Source organism: Chlorocebus sabaeus, chromosome 1 (genome assembly GCF_047675955.1).
Source record: "Chlorocebus sabaeus isolate Y175 chromosome 1, mChlSab1.0.hap1, whole genome shotgun sequence".
NCBI lineage: Eukaryota > Metazoa > Chordata > Mammalia > Primates > Cercopithecidae > Chlorocebus > Chlorocebus sabaeus.
In genome coordinates, this window is record NC_132904.1 from 69165991 (window position 1) to 69183606 (window position 17616).

Sequence of the window (17616 nt, forward strand, 5' to 3'; positions counted from 1 at the left end):
ACCCGGACCTCCTTGTAGAGCCGCAGGCAGCTGCTGTTGAGGATGAAGTAGCGATCGTGGAAGCCGCCTGAGGGCAGGCCCAGGCCCAGGAGGCTGCGGTCCTCACGGAACTTCATCATGCCATGCTTGGTGTCACTGACACGGCTGGCTGAGGGGGGACTGGAGTGGGTACAGGCTGCACCAACCCAGCTGGGGCTGGGTCCCAGGACGAAGGAAGCTGCCCCATCCTGCCCCAGCCTCTCCACAGAGGCCCACCCACCTGGTGCCCTCTGCCTCAGCTGCTCCTACCTGGCACCACCAGGTCCCACCCTGGCTCTGGAAGAGGGGAACGCCCGGAGCCTGGCCACCCTGCAGGCACCACCTACCTAGGTACAGCAGCATGGCCTCCATGGCCTGGTGCTTCTTCACCACCAGGTGGCTGTCCGTGCCCAGCCCGTGCAAGATGGGCAGCACCTTCTCCGCAAAGTGCAGGGGGCGCTCTGGGGAGAGGTCACACCTACCGTCACTGGGACCATATGGCCCGATACCACCAAGGGCTGGCAGATGGGCACATATCACCTACACATCCCCAGTCCACTCCAACCATCTGCAAGTGCCATGACACAAAACATCACCATCACGACCACCCTTCCCATGACCAAGCTTCAGGCTTGACACACCTGGCTGTGACCAAAGCTGCTCCAATTCAACATGTGCAAAACCATGCCTGTGATCTCTACCCCCTGCCTCCCTTCCCGCCCTCCCCGTGGCCCCCATCAGGGAAACACTACCACCACCACCCACCAGGCTGCTCCATCCAGAAACAAACCTCTCCTCCCTCTCCTGATCCACATGTCGAATCTCTCTGCTCTGTCCATCTCCACCACTGCCACCGCAGCCCACATTACTGCCTTCTCCTCAGACTAAACCATGGCCTTCAAAGTGTGCTCTAATTTCCCTCTCCCCACCCAGCAGCGAGTAGCAATCTTCTTAAACTCTTACTCACTAACCCTCCGATGGTCTTGCATTGCTGCTAGGCCCTGCGTGGCTGCCTCTGCCTTGATCTCCAGCCCCACCCATGTCACCATCCCCTCACTGCCCTCGTCTCCTTGAAAGGACTGTGCCTCTGCCCACCACAGGGCTTTTGCCTTCTTCACCAAATAACCCCTACTCTTCCTTCCCATCCTGGCTCGGGAAAGATCTGGTGATGCCATGGGTCTTTCCTCCACAGCAGTTAATGCAACTGTAGTTGAATATTTATTGGTGTGATCATTAGACTAATGCCTCCATCCCCTACCAGACTAACCCCAACGAGGATAGGGACTATGTGTGTGGCTCCCCAGCCCAGTGCCTGGCACTCAACAAGGATAGTAAAACAAATGAACACATACAGCCTCATCCTCCACTGCCATCAAGATTACCTTTACCATAAATTACCTTTCTCCCCTCAACCATCACCATTGTCACTGACACCTAAGAAAGCACCATCACAGTCAACACCATCTACCCCTTCACTGTCCCTTCTATCAGCCACATGACAGGCATAACCTCAATCCCTGCCAGCACCCTATCACCACCGTCACAGAGATCAGTGTGACAGCAACACGTCATCAAAGTCCTTTTCACCACCCATCCTCATGTGCAGGGTAGGGGAGGACAGACTGGGGCTACAGCTGAGACAAGCCATACCACACCCTGCACAAGCCCAGGGTCACCCACCTGCCTCCTCCCTCTCGTTAACCTCAAAGCAGGTCCAATAATCCTTCTCCCTGATGCCCACATTCCGGCGATCCAGGATCTCCAGGGTGAGCTCCTCAGCAGTCATGGATGCTGGGATCTGCAAGGACCAAGGAGAAGATTAGCCTACCTGTGCCTGGCCCCTGCTCTACCATAACCTTGCTACGTGATTCAGAGCCTGAGCCCATCCTTCTCAGGCCCTTCTGGAGTCCTGGGATACAGAGGGGTATTTCTGAGTAGTTCTTAGGAGCAGGCCCCAGCACCAGCCAGATACAGGTCCCAAACTGGTCCTCTCCTTGGGATGGAAGCACTGCTCCCCTGGCCATCTGAGCCTGTGCCTGGCCCAGCCTGACTCTCTGGTCCCTTGGCTTCTAGGTCCCAGCACCTACCTTGACATGCTGCTCGGTCTCTGCCTTCTTCTCCTCCAGATACACTGTGCAGATGAAGTCACCGGCATGCTGCAGGGAGACAGGGCTCAGCTGGGGGCCTAGAAAATGGGCGCAGGTGGTAGGCCCAAGCTCCCCACCCAGGCTCCAGACTTCACCTGGGTCCCACTGGCAGTGCCAGCCACACGCATCTTCACAATGGCAGTGATCTCCTCCCGCTGCTTCCTGAGCTCTTCCTCATCCACCTGGGAAGGGGCGAGGGGCAAGGACTGGTGGTCACCGCCATCTGGAAGGCTCATCCCTGCCCTCCACTGCCCACTGACCAGGGACGCACACTAAACACCACCACATAGTGGTTAATGAGGTCTTCCACCACACGGCCAGCCTTGTAGTCCTGCCCATCTGTCTGGAAGAGCGTGGGCCCAAACACAATTGCCAGGTTGTGCACATTCATCTGGTTCGTGTCTGAGAAGCACTGGACACTGGAGAGAGGCGGAGGAGGGCCTTGAGTGAGGAGTCAGGCCAGAGCTTCCCATCTCTCCCTGTTAATTTCCGACAGGTCCAAGACTGGTCTGATCAGAGGGGACCAATATTTAATGGGGTAGGAACAGTTTTTCTGGCCATATCTTGGGTCCTGGTAGGAGTAGGACTGGGAAGCTGGGAGATCCAGCCAAAGTAACCTGGTCCCAAGTGGAAAACTCCTCTATAACAGTGGCCCCAACAGTTCTGGCACCAGGGATTGGTTTCATGGAAGACAATTTTTCCAAGGACAGGATGATGGGGGCAGGGGATGGTTTCAGAGGCATTAGATTCTCATAAGGAGTGCGCCACCTCCCATGCGCAGTTCACAATAGAGTTCCGATCCTTTGAGAATCTAACGTTGCGGCTGATCTGACAGGAGGCAGAGCTCAGGCAGTAACGCCTGTTCACCCACCACTCACCTCCTGCTGTGCAGCCTGGTTCCTGACAGGCCACAAACCTGTACTGGTCTGTGGCCTGGGGGTTGGGGACCCCTGCTCTACAAATGTTCAATGTTAGGGCAGATCACAGTCAGCACTTGGTGCAGAAGCCCAGCTAGCTCCCAGGGGAGGGCAGTCAGCCAGGGTGGGGGTAGAAGAACCTTCACCCCATCCCCCCAGAGTCTCACAATGGTATCCTCCCTCACCAGTACAGGTGGCTGATAAGGGCCTTCACCGTGGCCCGGTTGACAGGCGGCAGCCGCACCAGGAGCTCTCGGTACCTGGAGACCTTCTCCTCCTCATCCTCAATCTCTGGGTGGGAAAGAAAAATCAGGTCAGAAACCCCCTGTAATTATCATCTCCTCATCCTGCCCGGGCTGTCCTGCTTCTCATGGTGGGTGACAGCAGTCCCTGTGCCCTCCAAGTCAATGCAGGCCAGGCACTCAACCAGGGTAAGGAACTCTGGGTCTTCCAGGGCCCCGGGCGCCGTATGGAGTGGCGATGGGAATGACAAGCAGAGGCGGGCAACTGGAGCCTGTCGGTTAGGGTGAGCCTAGTGCAAGTGCCAGAAGGGAAGGGTGCAGGAGTCCGGAGGGAGGAGTGGAGGAGGCTGGGCACGGGCTGCAGGGCCCACCTGAGGCCTCCAGCCAGGCTAGGCGCTGGGCACGAGTGAAGAGCCCATCGGGCAGGTCGCGCAGGAAGCGCTTGAGCGCCGAGGAAACATCATCCACGTGCTGCTCGCCCTCCTTGAGGTGCACAGAGCGCGCATCCTGCCGCAGGCTCTCCAGCAGCCGCTGCGTCTTCGATGTCTGCCCACACTTGCGGTAGATGCCCTCGGAGGTCAGGCCTAGGGAGGGGCGGGGCCAAGCGTTTGGGGCCTGAGGCATTGCGTCATGGGGCGGGGCCACGCAGCTCTGGGACGGGAGGCGGCTCTCCGGGAGGGGGCGGGGCCGGCACCCCAGGGGCAGGGCTCACCGCACTGCGTGATGTAGTCCACACAGCGGTACACGATCACCGGGATATCCGAGTCCCCAAGCTGCTGCTCCGACAGCGTGTCCCCCATGCTGGCGGCTGCTTTCTGGATGGCCCCCAGCCAACCCATGAAGTCCAGCCGCCGCTCGCCCTGTATGTACAGTGTCCTGGACCAGGGACACTCAGTCACTGAGGGGCCTACACCTATCCCACCCTGTCCCCAGGCCCATCAGACTGCTCCAGGCTTCTCAGAGCCCCTCAGGGAGGCCGTGGCTCACCTCCTTCGCTCCACCAGCACCAGCACCTGGTTCTCACTGTCCCCCTGGATGGCTGTGGAGGGGTTAGTCAAGGTGAGGCCCAGGTCTTGTTCCTGATCCCCAACCTGCTCCCTCCCTCTCTGAGCACACACACATCCTTAGGACCCGCCCGCCAATGTATGGGGTGGCTGAGATGCACTCCAAGGACGTGAGAGGGCAGGACGGCAGCTCTGGCCAAGCCAGGCAGAGCTCAGACTTCCAGGCAAGGGCTGGGGGCCTGGGAGCCCAGGATAGGGTGCCCTGGAGGCTAGGGGCCCAGGTCTGGTCCACGCACAAAGCTCCTGCAGTTTCCGTAGTTGCAGCGGCTCTTCGCAGGGCCCCTCCGGGAAGACAGCGCGGAGCTCCGAGCCACTGAGAGAGAACCAGCCCTCCTGGGCCCGCTGTAGGCTCAGGCCAGCTTTGTAGGGTAGGCGTCCGAGCCGCTCAAAATCCCGGGCCAGCAGATCCTCAGCCAGGGGAGGCACGAATGCCTGGCAGAGAGGCAGCCGGGGGAGACAGCATCAGCCAACAGCACTGCCTGCCCCAATGCCCCAGCTTCTTGGCTTACAGGCAGGTGCCCTCTTCCCACCCAGCGGCCTTCTCTTCCCCAAGGCAGAACTAAGCCCACAGATGGAACTTGGGTACCATGTCCCACTTCATACCCACTCAGATGTGCCCACCTCTGGAAAGCCTTCCCAGACACCTTCTGGAGGGCCCTTCTCTGGGCCCCCACAGCACCAAAGCATTCTTGCCCTCTGTTGTGGCACTGGTTACACTGTTGCTGCCGCCTGAACCCCACCCGCAGGGGAGCTGTCTTCCACACCCACATGGGAGCTACTGAAGGGCTAGGACTAAGCCTGGTTCATCTGGGTCCCCAGGTCTCTGAGGGCTGACTCTCAAGAGGCACACAAGACAACTGATCAATGGACAAGTGAATGATAAAAAGTCACAGGCTCTCACAGCACAGGGGACCCCACAGGCACCTGGCTCTAGTTCCCGAGGCAGAGCTCTCCCCGTGGCCTCCCTGCCTCTTCCCTCCAGCCTCTGCTTGCTCGCCTCCAGGAACAAGGAGCACACTCCCCTGGAGGCGGCACTGTCCATCCTAAGATGGCTCTGACTGTCATTCACTTATTGAGCACCCGTGGAGTACAAGGCCACAGCCCTTCTTCTGCAGAGCTAAGACAGGTCTGACCAACCCTGCAGAGGGCTGCAGATTACAGTAGGCCCTTGGCGGGACAGGCCTGCTCCATGTCTGCTGCCCTCCATCTAGCTGCTGCTCTCTAGATGGGGGAGCTGGGATACATGGGATTGGTCAGGAGGCCCCACCCTCCCCCGTCAGACACCCTTACACCCGCCCTGCTACCCAGGCCCACCTTAGCAATACACTTGACCCACTCATGAGCCTGCTCCATGCTCTCCAGCCCAAACAGGTACAGCCGTTCTCCCTCTGTGTACACCTCAAAGGTGTGCTCAAAGCTGCAAATACACAGGCCAGGACTCAGGCCCACTTCATCCAGCACTGGCCCACCCCCAACCTGCACCATCAACCGCCATCCTCTGCCCCCTCCACACTGCCTTGGCGCTTGTCCTTACTCTGGTCCCCTAAGAGGTGGTGGAAAAGTCTTGGGCTGGGGCCTCAAAAGACCGGGGTTGGCCCTTATGCAGCCTCCGTTTGCTGTGTGACCCTGGGGAGGTCCTCCCCTTCTCTGGGCCTATTTCCCTGTCTCCCCAGTGGGGGACTGTACCTTATAGCAACCACAGTCTGATTTGCCCAGGGGTGCTCACCCATGGGTATCAGGAAGGGGCACTGCCAGGCACACAATCTCGCTGGCCCGAATCTCTCCGTTGGGGGTCACTGCCCGCTCATTCTCATAGTAGCTCAGGACCCCGTCACTAAGGACACACCAGCGCCGGCTGAACTCTGGGGAGAATTTCGGCAGGGGAGCCATCAGGGAGCCCCCCACCACCTGAAAACCACCTCTGCATCCTCCCAAGGCTCCCACTCCCATCTGACCCATGTGCTCTTCATTCTCTCAAGTTTCCCCCAAATCCATCCACCTCTGCATCCCCACCATGCCAGCCAGCCCACAAGTCATCCTCTCCCCCAGGCCTCTAAGGCAGCCCTTCCAAAATCCCAGAGTGATCTAGCTAAAATCAGACCACATCCTTCCTCTAACCAAAACCATTCCATGGTCTTCAGGACAGACTCTGCACCCCTCAGCCTGCCATTCAAGGCCCTGCCAGGTCTACCCCTGCCTGTCTCTCCAGCTGCCTCTGTCACTCCTGGACACACATATCCCCACCCAGCACTCCCAGCTTTTGCAAACCCTGTCCCCTCCACCCACCACCTGAATGTCACAGGAAAACTTCTATGCCCCAACCTCCTTTTCTAGAAGCACCCATCACTCTCTACTCTGCCTCCTGCTACAATGGCTTTGAGAGACTGACAAGGTCCCACAAAAGAAATAGAAAGGAGAATCTGGACCAGGAAAGGTAATGGAAAAGATAGGCTGTCATGGCCATGCAGGCTTATACAGTTCACAGCACTGAGCTTTACAGTGGCTCAGAGCTTCCTGGCATCCAAGGCAAAAAGGATGACTCAGGCAGTTGTTACATAAATGACATTATCAGGCAGAGGGAGGCAGACCTGGGGCAATGAGGTTGTGAACAGCATGGAGTTCCAAAGAAATCTCTTTGGGAGTCGAAGGGCTTCGTCCCCATAGGAGAGCATGCAGGAGGTGCTGAGGGATGTTGTCAGCAATGACCTCACAATGTTCCCACAGCAGACTCTGCCTCTCATCCTGTCTGTGAGGGCCTGACATTTGCTCTCTGAGGTCAATGTTTCCTCAGGTCTGACCCTGTGGATGGGCTCCCTCCAGGAGCACCAGCTCTGCCTGAGTCATCCTTCATTCTGCAGATATTTGCCAAGTGCCCACTGTGTGCTAGCCACTGTTCTAGGATCTGAGGGCTACAGGCAGTGGTGGCCAAAAGGAGTTTATGTCCCAGTGGGGTACAGAGAATCTATAGATAAGTACATTAATGGACAAATGAGTACCAGGTAAGTGATGTGAAGAAAATGCAGGGTAGCCAGGCGCGGTGACTCACGCCTGTAATTCCAGCACTTTGGGAGGCCGAGGCGGGCAGATCACCTGAGGTCGGGAGTTTGAGACCAGCCTGACCAACATGGTGAAACCCCATCTCTACTAACTAAATTAGCGAGGCATGATGGCGCATGCCTGTAATCCCAGCTACTCGGGAGGCTGAGGCAGGAGAATCGCTTGAACCCAGGAGGCAGAGGTTGCGGTGAGCCAACATTGAGCCATTGCACTCCAGTCTGGACAACAAGAGCGAAACTCCATCTCAAAAAAGAAAAGGAAATGCAGAGTAAAGGGAGAGATGGGGGGTGCTATTTTGCATAAGGTAGTCAGAGATGACATCTCTGCAGGAGTGATACTGAAACAGAGACCTGAGGAAAGTGAGGGATTGGCCATGCAGATACCTGGGGGAAAGCATTTCAGGCAGAGGGAACAGCACGGGCAAAGATCCTGGTAGGTGACAACATGTCTGAGAAACAGTGAGGAGAGAAGCAGAGTGATTAGGGGGGTGGTTCAGAGAGGTAAAGGGAGTGGTGGCCAACTGTGCGGGCTCTTGTGGGTTTTCTTCTGATTTGGGGAGTGAATGGAAGGCTGAGATCAGAGAGGGACAGGGCTTTCCGTTCAGTCCTCAAACTCCCTACCAGCCACAGGCTCTAACTACCAGATGCTCAGCAGAGCCCATACCCAGTAGGGGCTCATTAAAGGCTCATTTAGTCCAAAGAAACTCTGGCAGTGACCTGCTCTGCAGCGCCATCCCCTATCTCCACTCCCACCAGGATCATTTAGGAAGCACCTTCTGCGTACCACAAACTATATCCAGGAAGCCCTCTAGGGTGACTCTGCCAGAATCCACTTGGCTGCCTCATGGGTTCACCAGTCTGGCCAGCCCTGGCTTCCCTAGACCTGCAGCCATGCCCAGATGCCATGGGCCAGGGCAGGGTCTGGGGTGGCACCCACCTTCCCGGGCCCGGCGGTCCTGCAGCAGCTTGCCGGCAGAGGCGGTCTTGTAGAGGAAGCCACTGTGGCTCACGGTCGGCAGGATAACTGAGTAGTGCTTTTCCAGGGGCTTCATCGAGTCCAGCCGAGGCACCTCTTTGGAGGTGGGGAAAGGATGGCAGGTCATGCTGGCCACTCAAGAGGGTGTCCCCACCTCACTCCCACCTGGCCTGGGCATCCAGGCTCACTTTCGAATCATCAGCCCCAGCTCCCTAACTGGCAGCCTCAAGCTCCCCCTCCTATCTGCAGGGTCTTGCCAAGGCTGTTTCTCCACCTCTCCGCACTTGTGGAAATTCACTCCATTCCCAAGGCCCAGTTCCAGCACTGCCCCTTCCAGGAAGCCTCCCTGACTCCTGGCCCACCCCACTCTCCAGGTTGGAAGCACAGGCCAGGCACACTGGCATCGGGGGGCATTGGGCAAACTCAATAATAATCCCTGGAAAAAGGATTTTCCCAGATGGCAGGAAGCTCAAGGTGGCAGCCTGACTACAGCTCTGCTCCCCATGGTCAGCAATGGCGGGGGGGAGGGGCGGTTCTGCCCCCAAGCCCAAGCCAGTTGGGTGGTCTCCTGTGTCTCCCTAGACACCTGGGCTCTCTCCAGCCCAGTGTGCCCCGCCCACCCATGGCCCTGAGCCCGGAGCCCCAGCCTTGAGCTCCACCCTCAGTCCTAGGATGTGGCCCCAGAGGCCAGGCCTGGGCCACGAGCTGCACTGCTCAGCACACTGACCCCTCCTCACCCACCCCAAAGGGGAGCCAATGGTACCCAAACCAGGTTCAGGACTGAGCTCCACCCAAGCAGGGCAGTAGACAGGGCTGCCATGGTGGGTGACCCACACATGGAGAAATGTAACACAGCATCCCTCACACAGCAACACAAATACACTCTGCACACACATTCACTCCAAAGCTCTCAACATCCCCACAAACACAGACCCAGGGGTTCAGAGGTGCACAAACACCAGCACAGCTGCCAGCCATCCTGAGGGACCCACACTGCGAGTCAGGGAAGTCATCAACAGAGTCACAGAGACAGAGACACAGAGGAACATGCATACGCAGCACAAATACACACTGACGTGCAAACCCAAGCACACCCCAGCTCACACACAATTTACCAAGGGCCCTTGAGGAGCTGCGATCACGGCCTGAGAGCAGCACGTAAATCAAACCCCACTGGGCACTGCACAGCCTGGTGGACCCCCACCCCACGCTCACCTGTGGTCCGATTGTTCCGAAGGAATTCCATCTGCAGTGTCTGCCCCGCCTGCTCTGCAAGAGCCAGGGGCGTGGGGGCCTCGGGGTCCCCCGAGAAGCAGTTGATCCCGGCCCCACAGCCCAGGAGCGCCTGAGTCTCAGCCAGGTCTGTGGTGGTGACTGCAGCACACAGGGCCTAGGAAGAGGCAAGGGAGGGTCAGCCCAAGGAGGAGTGGGGGGCCCACAGGGAAAGAGGGTATGGGGGAGGAGAGGAAAGAAGAGGATGGAGTCACCCAGGCCTGGAGCCGTCCATCCTCAGACTGAAAGAGAGAACAGGAAGGAAGGAAGGAGAGGGAAGAGAGAGGCCAAGGGGAGGAGGGGCGAGCAGGGGCTGCCTAGCGGAGGCCAGGGGATCCCAGCTGCCCGGGGCCTCACCCCTGCTGGCGGCCTGGACACAGCTGCCCAGTCAGCCACAGAGCCTCCAGAGGATCTCAAGCTCCTTCTGCCTTGTGGAAGAGCGGTGGGGGGGGTGCTTTGTAGCTAATTCCTCCCACATTTGAATTCCTCACTGCCTGCCCAGCACTCCCAACCAATGGGAGTTGCCGCCCTCCTGGCTTGCAGGCTAGACTGGGTTGGGCTGGGAGCAGGACGCCTGGGTCCCTGGGAGGTGGAGGCCTGACTCCCAGCGGGCTTCTAGCTGGACTGAGTCTGCCTGGGAGGGGCAGTTTGGGGGAGGGGCTGAAGGCCAACCAGAGGTCACAAATGGCATACCCCTGCCTCAGAGCTGGCTGCCTCCCGCTCAGGCGGAGCCAGATCAGGGCCTGAGACTTGGCTCCCAGCCTGTCAGGGCCTGGGGCCCATACGGGGCCTCATCTTGAGTTGGGTGTGGATGGGGGTGGGTTAGAGCAGCCCAGCTGTTTTTCATGAGCCTGACAGGAAATAGCATCCCCATCAAGTTCACTCCTTTTGGCAGGATTCAGAAGCAACAGGACGGGGTGCAAGAGACTGAGGAATCGGGAGAGAGACAGACAGATGCTGGGGACGTGGCCTTGGCCCAAGGGTCAGGCCTGGCTCCTCCCTGCATGGCCAGAACTTTTCATATGGCTTAGGCAGTGCGCTTCTGCCCTCCAAACATCAGTTTCCCCATACACCAAGGCATCTCCCTGAGCTGGTAGACGAGATGGGTTAAGACAGTGTAAGGAACAGGGCAGCAGAAAGACAAGGGTGGTCCCAAGGGGCCCCAGAGCTGCAGTATCCTGACCTTGTCCAGCTCCTCCTGGTTGCCAAAGAGTGGGTGGTAGCGGCGGTACTTGCCCTCACGGTACTTGGCCTCCAGGTGGCACCGCCGGGTGCTGGGGCTGCTGCTGGGCTGCAGGGCCTCACTGGGGGGCACATTGGCTGCCCAGAAGCGGTTCCCAGTGCCATTCCCAAGCTGTAAGAAGAGCTGCAGGGGTGTGTAGGAGGTCAGACGGGCCAGCTGACAGCCAGGGGCTGTGCCGGGCAGAAACTTGGTTTCTGAGGTTGTTAGGCAAGGGGCTGGGAGAGCCAGGCCATCTGCCCACTTTCCCAATGGGGGAGGTGAGGACAGCCTGGCCTGCTGGCGGCTGGGGATGCTCCTGCCACCAGAGCTGGGCTCTGAGTCTAGGTCTCAGGCTCAGTGACAGGACAGGGGGTCAGCAGCCTGACAGGTGGACACCTCAGGCCCTGCGCCTGGTCCCAGGGGCCTTGCTGCTGCCCCACCCAGTTCCACATCTAGAGCTCTGCATTCCTGAGACTATGATAGCCGGGGGTGGGTGCCTAACCTGTCAGCCAATGGGGTAGGCAGGGATTTTGGAAACCTCTCCTATCCCTGACATTCCTCTCTAGGCAAGAGGGATAGGGGTAGATTCTGGGTGAGTGCAGGAATCCAGCATTCGGGAATCAGTTCCTTCCTTCATCCGGCTCCTCCTTCCACAGCCATTTCCTAGGCCCCCCCACCTTGCCTCTTTGTCAGGTCCTGTATGGGGTGCTGGGGTCACAGCATAGAACAAAGCATAACAGTGCCTGCCACTACAGATTCACTCTGTGTCTTCCAGCAAGTTATTTTCTCTCCCCAGGCTTCAAGGCTGTAAACTGGTTATTCTAATCCTAACTCCTGGCTTGTTCTGAAAGTCAGTTAATTAACATATGCAAAATCCTTAGCACTGATGTGCCAAACACTGTGGGGAGGTGAGAAAGGGATGTGACACTCCAAGTGCTCTGGAGTCTGCAGCCTGGGCCTAGCCTCCCATTGCAGGTTCTCCCCTGTATCGACCACATATGGGTACCTGGGAGTTTCCAGTACAGGGACACAAATGTACACATGTATGCACACGCAGCATACATACATATACCCACTGGTGCACGTGAGTTCAGATGAAATGAAGGCTGAGGGCCTCTGAGAGGGTATGCAAGGTAGGGGAGAAGGCCCTGGGTCAGCCAGAAGTGGGATGCAAAGAGGCAGGGGTGGTGGTCAATGTGCATTTACAGGGTAATCTCAGACAGATTACAGCCCTGCCCAGGACCTCAGTTTACACATCTATTCAATGGATGAAAGTGAAATAAGATCAGGAGTTAGCAAATTCTTTCTCTAAAGGGCCAAACAGTAAATATTTTAGGTTTTACAGAACACATACAGTCTCTGCTGCATTTTCTTCCTTTTTTTTTTTTTTTTTTTTAATATAACGCTTTAAAACTATAAAAACATTCTTAGCTCACTGGCCAGTTTGCTGACTTTGCCAAAAATTGCTTTTCCGAAATTCCCACCCACTAGATTATCATTAAGGGTCTCTTCTAGCTCCAAGGTGCTGTGGTCACTGAGATGGGGGGAGCTGGGAGACCCAGACAGCTGTTGAATGGGGCAGAGTCCAAGTATCAGTGGCAAGCAGGGGCATCCCCACCTCGATAAGTGTTTCTGTCCACACCTTCCTGTCCATCTTCAGGCTCCGCACCTTGGAGACGCCAGCGCCCAGGCCACGGTGCTCCCCTGTAGACACAGGACCAGATCCAGAATCACCTGTGCCCTCCCCTTCACGGAATCACTTACCCACCCCCAGTGTCCACTGGGACAGGCAGGGATGACAGGCCACAGGCAGGCACCAGGGGGTAGGCCTGCTGGCAGCTCTGGAATCCAGCCATGCTCTCTTGCTCCCCACAGGGCAGGACTGAGCCCTGTAATCCTCGCCTGGGCTCCTGTACCAGTCCCCCGCAACTGGCTCCCTGGAACCATGCTTGGCCTCTTGCAGGCCACTCTTAACACAGCCCTGCCAGAGGTGATCTCTTTAAAATGCAAATCCCTGACTTCTAATCCCTGCTTTCACCCTCCAGTGGCTCCCAGAATTAGATCACAACTCCTTTCCTGCTTCCCCTCCATCATCTTTCTACCCAGACTGTCATCGCCCATGTCCTCATGGCCACTCCTTCTTGCCATTCAGATCTCAGCGGGCATGTCACCTCCTCACAGAGGGCCTCCCCAGCACACTTCCCAAGACTTGCTCCTCCACCTGGATCCCCACCTCCAGCAGCCCACAGCCACCGCCTGGGCTATGTCAGCTCCCAGGAGGACAGAATCCCCAGCATCTGGCACACAGTGGCCAGATTGAGTGGCCTTGATTGAGCAGATGAATGAACCCTGGGCTCGACTATCTTGCATTTCATCTTCCTCATCCAGTCATTGAGAGTTTTCCACCATAGATCCTCAATAGCCCTCAAATGCTCACAGCTTCCCCAGGCCAGGCTTCCTCCTCCTCCCTCTCCTGGATCCTATGGCAGTCTCCTCACTGGTCTCTAGTCTTGCCCCTCTAATTCAGTTTCCACCCACCAACCAGAGTCTGACCCACAAATCTGACCACGTCCCTGCCTCCCGTTGCCCCCCAGACAAAACACCAGCTCCTCCCTCTGCATGCAAAGCCCTGCCGGGTTCCTGCCAATTCCTCTTGCCCGGCCTCCCCTATTCTTCTGTAATGAGAGGAACACCGGACCCCAACAAGCCTGGGCTCAAATCTGGGCTCACTTACTTGCCAGGTGACCCTGAATAAGCCATTTCCTCTCCCTGTGCCTCCGAGTCCCCACCTGTGATGGGAGAAGTTGAACCCCCGCCTGGCAATGTAAGGACTCAAGGCTAATCACAGGGGAAGGGCCTGGCGTGCAGGAGAAGCCTCATCAATAGCAGCTCTCTGACTGCTGTCTCCACTCCAGGCCCTCCTCCAGATAGGACACCTGGCATCCCAAATGGCCAACCCCACCACACCTCTGCCTGGTGCCCCAACCCCAGCACACACACCTGCACAGCGCTTGCAGATGACGACACAGAGGTTGATGGAGGCCCAGTCAGGCTGGGGAGCCCCGCAGTCAGCACAGAACCTGTTGGGGGCTGCAGCCCAGACGCGCTCGGCCACCTCCGAGGTAGACAGGGCCTCCGCGACAGCTCCCTGCATGGCCTCCAGCCACTGCTCCTTCTCTAGCTCTGAGTCAGCAGAGAAGCTGGGGACACAGGGGTGGGGAGGTTGGTGGGGATTGACTCAGAGGGATTTGGGAGCAGCACGAAGAGGCACAGAATGAAGTGGGGGACAAGGTGTTGGGAGCGCTTAGGCGAAAGAGTGAGGCATCCCATTCTGGTAGGGAAAGTAGGTGTGGACAAAGGCAAGGACACCAGGAACCCAACAGCGTATGGGGGCAGGGAAGCCCAGTGGGGGGCTCTGCCCAGCCTGCGGAATGAAGGCTGCTGGGAAGAAAATGATGCCTGAGCTAAGGTTTGACAGATCAGAAGGGCTGAGCCAGGTGAAGAGGTGAAAGGGCAGTCTAGACAGAGGGAACAGCGTGTGCAAAGGGGCAGGATGGCACAGGGGGCATTCCAGGAGACAGGAGGGCAGACTGGCAGAGAAGAGGCTGGAAGACGGACAGGACAGGCCTGCATCAGGCAGAGGAAGTCAAAGCGCACCCTGAGGACGATGGAGAATCCACAGAGGGTTTAAGTGGAAAGGAGCGGAAGGTACAGAGATGTCTTTAAAAGACTCCTCCACCATCCCCATCCTCATTCCTATCCCAGCCCCAACTGTGACATGCTCCATGGCCTCACCCCACAAAGCACTCCATTGGCCCAGCATACCCAGACACCTGTGGCTGCCATAGCATGCCCTGCTCTTCAGGGTGGGAGGCCCTGGTTGAACAATAAATGATGACTGTCCCTGAAAAAATTTAGTTTTAAAAAGACCCTTCTGGCTCTTTCCCTGCCACCACCGAGTCACACATGTGACCATGAGTCTACTCCACCCATAACCCATTGCCACAACCAAGGAAGGCATCGCTGCTGGAGGTGTGATGGCCGTTAATGCCATCTTATGGAGGTCCTGGAGACCTCCTCCTCCACAACCTAGCACGTGCAATTTGCAAAGCTGCCAAAGGTGGAGCCAAGACGCCAAGCTCACCTTCCTGTGCTTGCGCCCAAATGCAATGAGCCACGCATGCCAGCTGGAGGAGGCCCTTCGTGTAGAACACCAAGTCTACCTCTTTAGGGTTGATGACAACAAGAAACCCGGGAATGGGCAGGCCTCTCAGACTGACAATCAGAGAACGCCCGTCAGGTGGGGCTGTAGCTGTGTGGTAGTTAAGGTCTATGGCAAAGAATCTCAGGCCAAGGATGTCATCAAAGAGAACTTCAAATGCAAGAAATGAGCAAATAAAAACTTATCTCTCAAAAATAAGGCCCCCCCAGCAGTCAAAGCAGTTGGAGTAAAGAGGCTGACAGGCACGGGTGGCCTAAGAGTGAGGAGGCAGGCGCTGGGGCCAAGGGTCCACCAGGCCCGGGCCAGAAGGGTGACAGCAGAGGGATGGGACCAGATGTTGTAAAAAGGAAAGGCACGGGCCAGGTGCAGTGGCTCACCCCTGTAATCCCAGCGCTTTGGGAGCCCGAGGTGGGTGGATCACCTGAGGTCAGGAGTTCAAGACCAGTTTGACCAACATGGCAAAACCCGATCTCTACTAAAAATACAAAAATTAGCGTGGTGACGTGCACCTGTAATCGCGGCTACTTGGGGAGGCCGAAGCAGGAGAATCACTTGAACCTGGAGGCAGAGGTTGCAGTGAGCCGAGATTGTGCCACTGCACTCCAGCCTGGGAGACAGAGCAAAACTCTGTCTCAAAAAGAAAAAAAAAGGAAAGGCATGAGTCCTTCCCTCTTGGTTGGAGAGACAGGCCCCTGGGAAGAATAGGGAGCTGAAAGCGGGAGGTGACTACAGCCGTCAGACATGCAGGACAGAGCTCAGCAGAAAGATCCCGCTGGAGATAGACACCTGGGCTAAGAGCAGAGAAGTGGGAGGGTTGGGGGTGATGCTAGTGTTTATTGACCAGTTACTACCAGTATTACAAACACTTCCCCAGGAAACTGAGGCACACAGAGGCCAAGTGATTTCCCAGGTCACACAGCTAGTCAGTGATGGACCCAGGATTTGAACCCAGGCATAGTTCAGTACATCACAGGTAGCGGTTGAAGGCCTGGGAGTGGGCAAGGCTGCCCAAGGAGAGGGCAGAGGACAGAGAAAGACACCAAGGGACAGCTAAGGTTAGAGGAAACCAAGACGGCAGAGCCTTGGTGGCCCAGAGACAATGACTGAGGAGCAGCCTCATGAGAGACAAGAGCACTCTCCAGGGGTGGTGTAGGCGTAGGGGCACTGGGTGCAGGAGGCCAGCATGGGCAACCCCTGAGCAGCATGGCAGGCAGGGGAGGACAGCAGTGGCCAAGCGGCACAGGGGAGAGTGAGACCTCTTAGGAGGAAGGGAGATCAGAGTGAGTTAGCAAGTGACGGGAGAGGGGCTCCACAGGTGGGGCAGGGCGGGGCAGGGTGAGGGAACCAATCCCACAGGAAGGGGCAGCCTCCCACGTTGAGCAAAAGGAAAACATTAGGAAGGAGTGAGGATGCCGGTGAGCCAAGAGGATGGAGGGTCACCTGAAGATGCGGTAGGGCGTAGTGAGGTCGAAGCTGCGCCGGTCCACTTCCTTCACGTTGCCCACGCTCATGTCGATGAAGGTGATGCCAATGCCCAGGTGGTACTCCTGGAGGGCGGATGGGACGGGATGAGGGCAAGGCTTTAGGGGCAGGGCATGAGGCTTGGGACGGGGAGAGGAAGGGAAGGTAGTGCAACTCAGGGACTGGGGGTGTACCCAGGAGGGAGACAGCGGGGGACACGGGAAGCTGGGCGGGGCAAGGGGCTGCAGGTTCAGGGCCCACACAGCAATGAGCAGAGGTGCGGGGGCGCAGGGGCCAGGGCAGGGACTGGAGGGTGATGCTCAGAGCTTGGGGGAAGTGGTCAGAACTGGGGAAAGCGAGGACACATACAGGCAAAGGGCTGGGCTCAGTGCAGGAAAAGAGGGAATAGAAAAGGCAGAGCTAAGGTCCTAGGTGAGCCTGGGGCAGGGTAGGCAGGCATGGGCAGGGGAGAGGTTCTGTGACCCCTTAGCACCTCTAGATTCTTGTAGAGCTGCACTTTGTCCCCGACCACGGCCACATACAGCTTATTCTTGAAGCCACGAAGCTCCAGGCTGCCAGCGCGGTCAGGTTGCTCTGAGCCTGGAACTCCCAGCAGATAAGCGCTAGAGAGCCGGGCCCGGGCACGCTGCTCAGCCATGGCCTGCTGCAGGGCCTGCATCCACTCCTTCCGCTCCACTACAGGAGAAGGGTGGAGGAGTAAGCCCAAGGTCGGCCTGGCAGGGAGCCCCTCAGGGGTCTCCTGGCCCTAGGCTCCTCAGGCAACATCTCCTCTAGAAAGCCCACCCAGATTGCCCCCCTATCATTTTGCTTGACTTCTCTGACTTGAACGAGCTCAGGCTCAATCCCAGCTTTGCCACTGATGCTGGGTAAGTGACCTCACCCCTCCACGCCTGCTCCCGCTGATTGTGTGGTTCTGAAGAGTCAGTGACCGTGCCAAGCACAGAGCTGGTCACAGAGGGTGCCCCCTTCCTCCACCCACCTCACAAAGGGACCACGCC

At 57.6% G+C, this 17616-nt stretch overlaps 1 protein-coding gene across 7 annotated transcripts in view; it reads right to left on the reverse strand.

Annotated features, from left to right (window-relative positions):
* ARAP1 (ArfGAP with RhoGAP domain, ankyrin repeat and PH domain 1) overlaps nt 1–17616 on the reverse strand; it is a 67962-nt gene that overhangs the window by 8371 nt on the left and 41975 nt on the right. For 6 of the 7 annotated variants that reach the window (XM_008020039.3, XM_008020036.3, XM_008020032.3 and 3 more), the window contains 20 exons: nt 17091–17293; nt 16577–16683; nt 13915–14114; nt 12533–12618; nt 10876–11058; nt 9636–9810; nt 8382–8516; nt 6115–6250; nt 5703–5805; nt 4625–4820; nt 4312–4363; nt 4037–4200; nt 3696–3908; nt 3268–3373; nt 2437–2584; nt 2261–2347; nt 2106–2174; nt 1699–1816; nt 366–479; nt 3–148 (listed from right to left, as the gene is read on the reverse strand). In XM_008020039.3, the coding sequence (XP_008018230.2) occupies nt 3–148; nt 366–479; nt 1699–1816; nt 2106–2174; nt 2261–2347; nt 2437–2584; nt 3268–3373; nt 3696–3908; nt 4037–4200; nt 4312–4363; nt 4625–4820; nt 5703–5805; nt 6115–6250; nt 8382–8516; nt 9636–9810; nt 10876–11058; nt 12533–12618; nt 13915–14114; nt 16577–16683; nt 17091–17293 (2741 nt within the window). The other variant, XM_008020040.3, reaches the window with a different exon arrangement.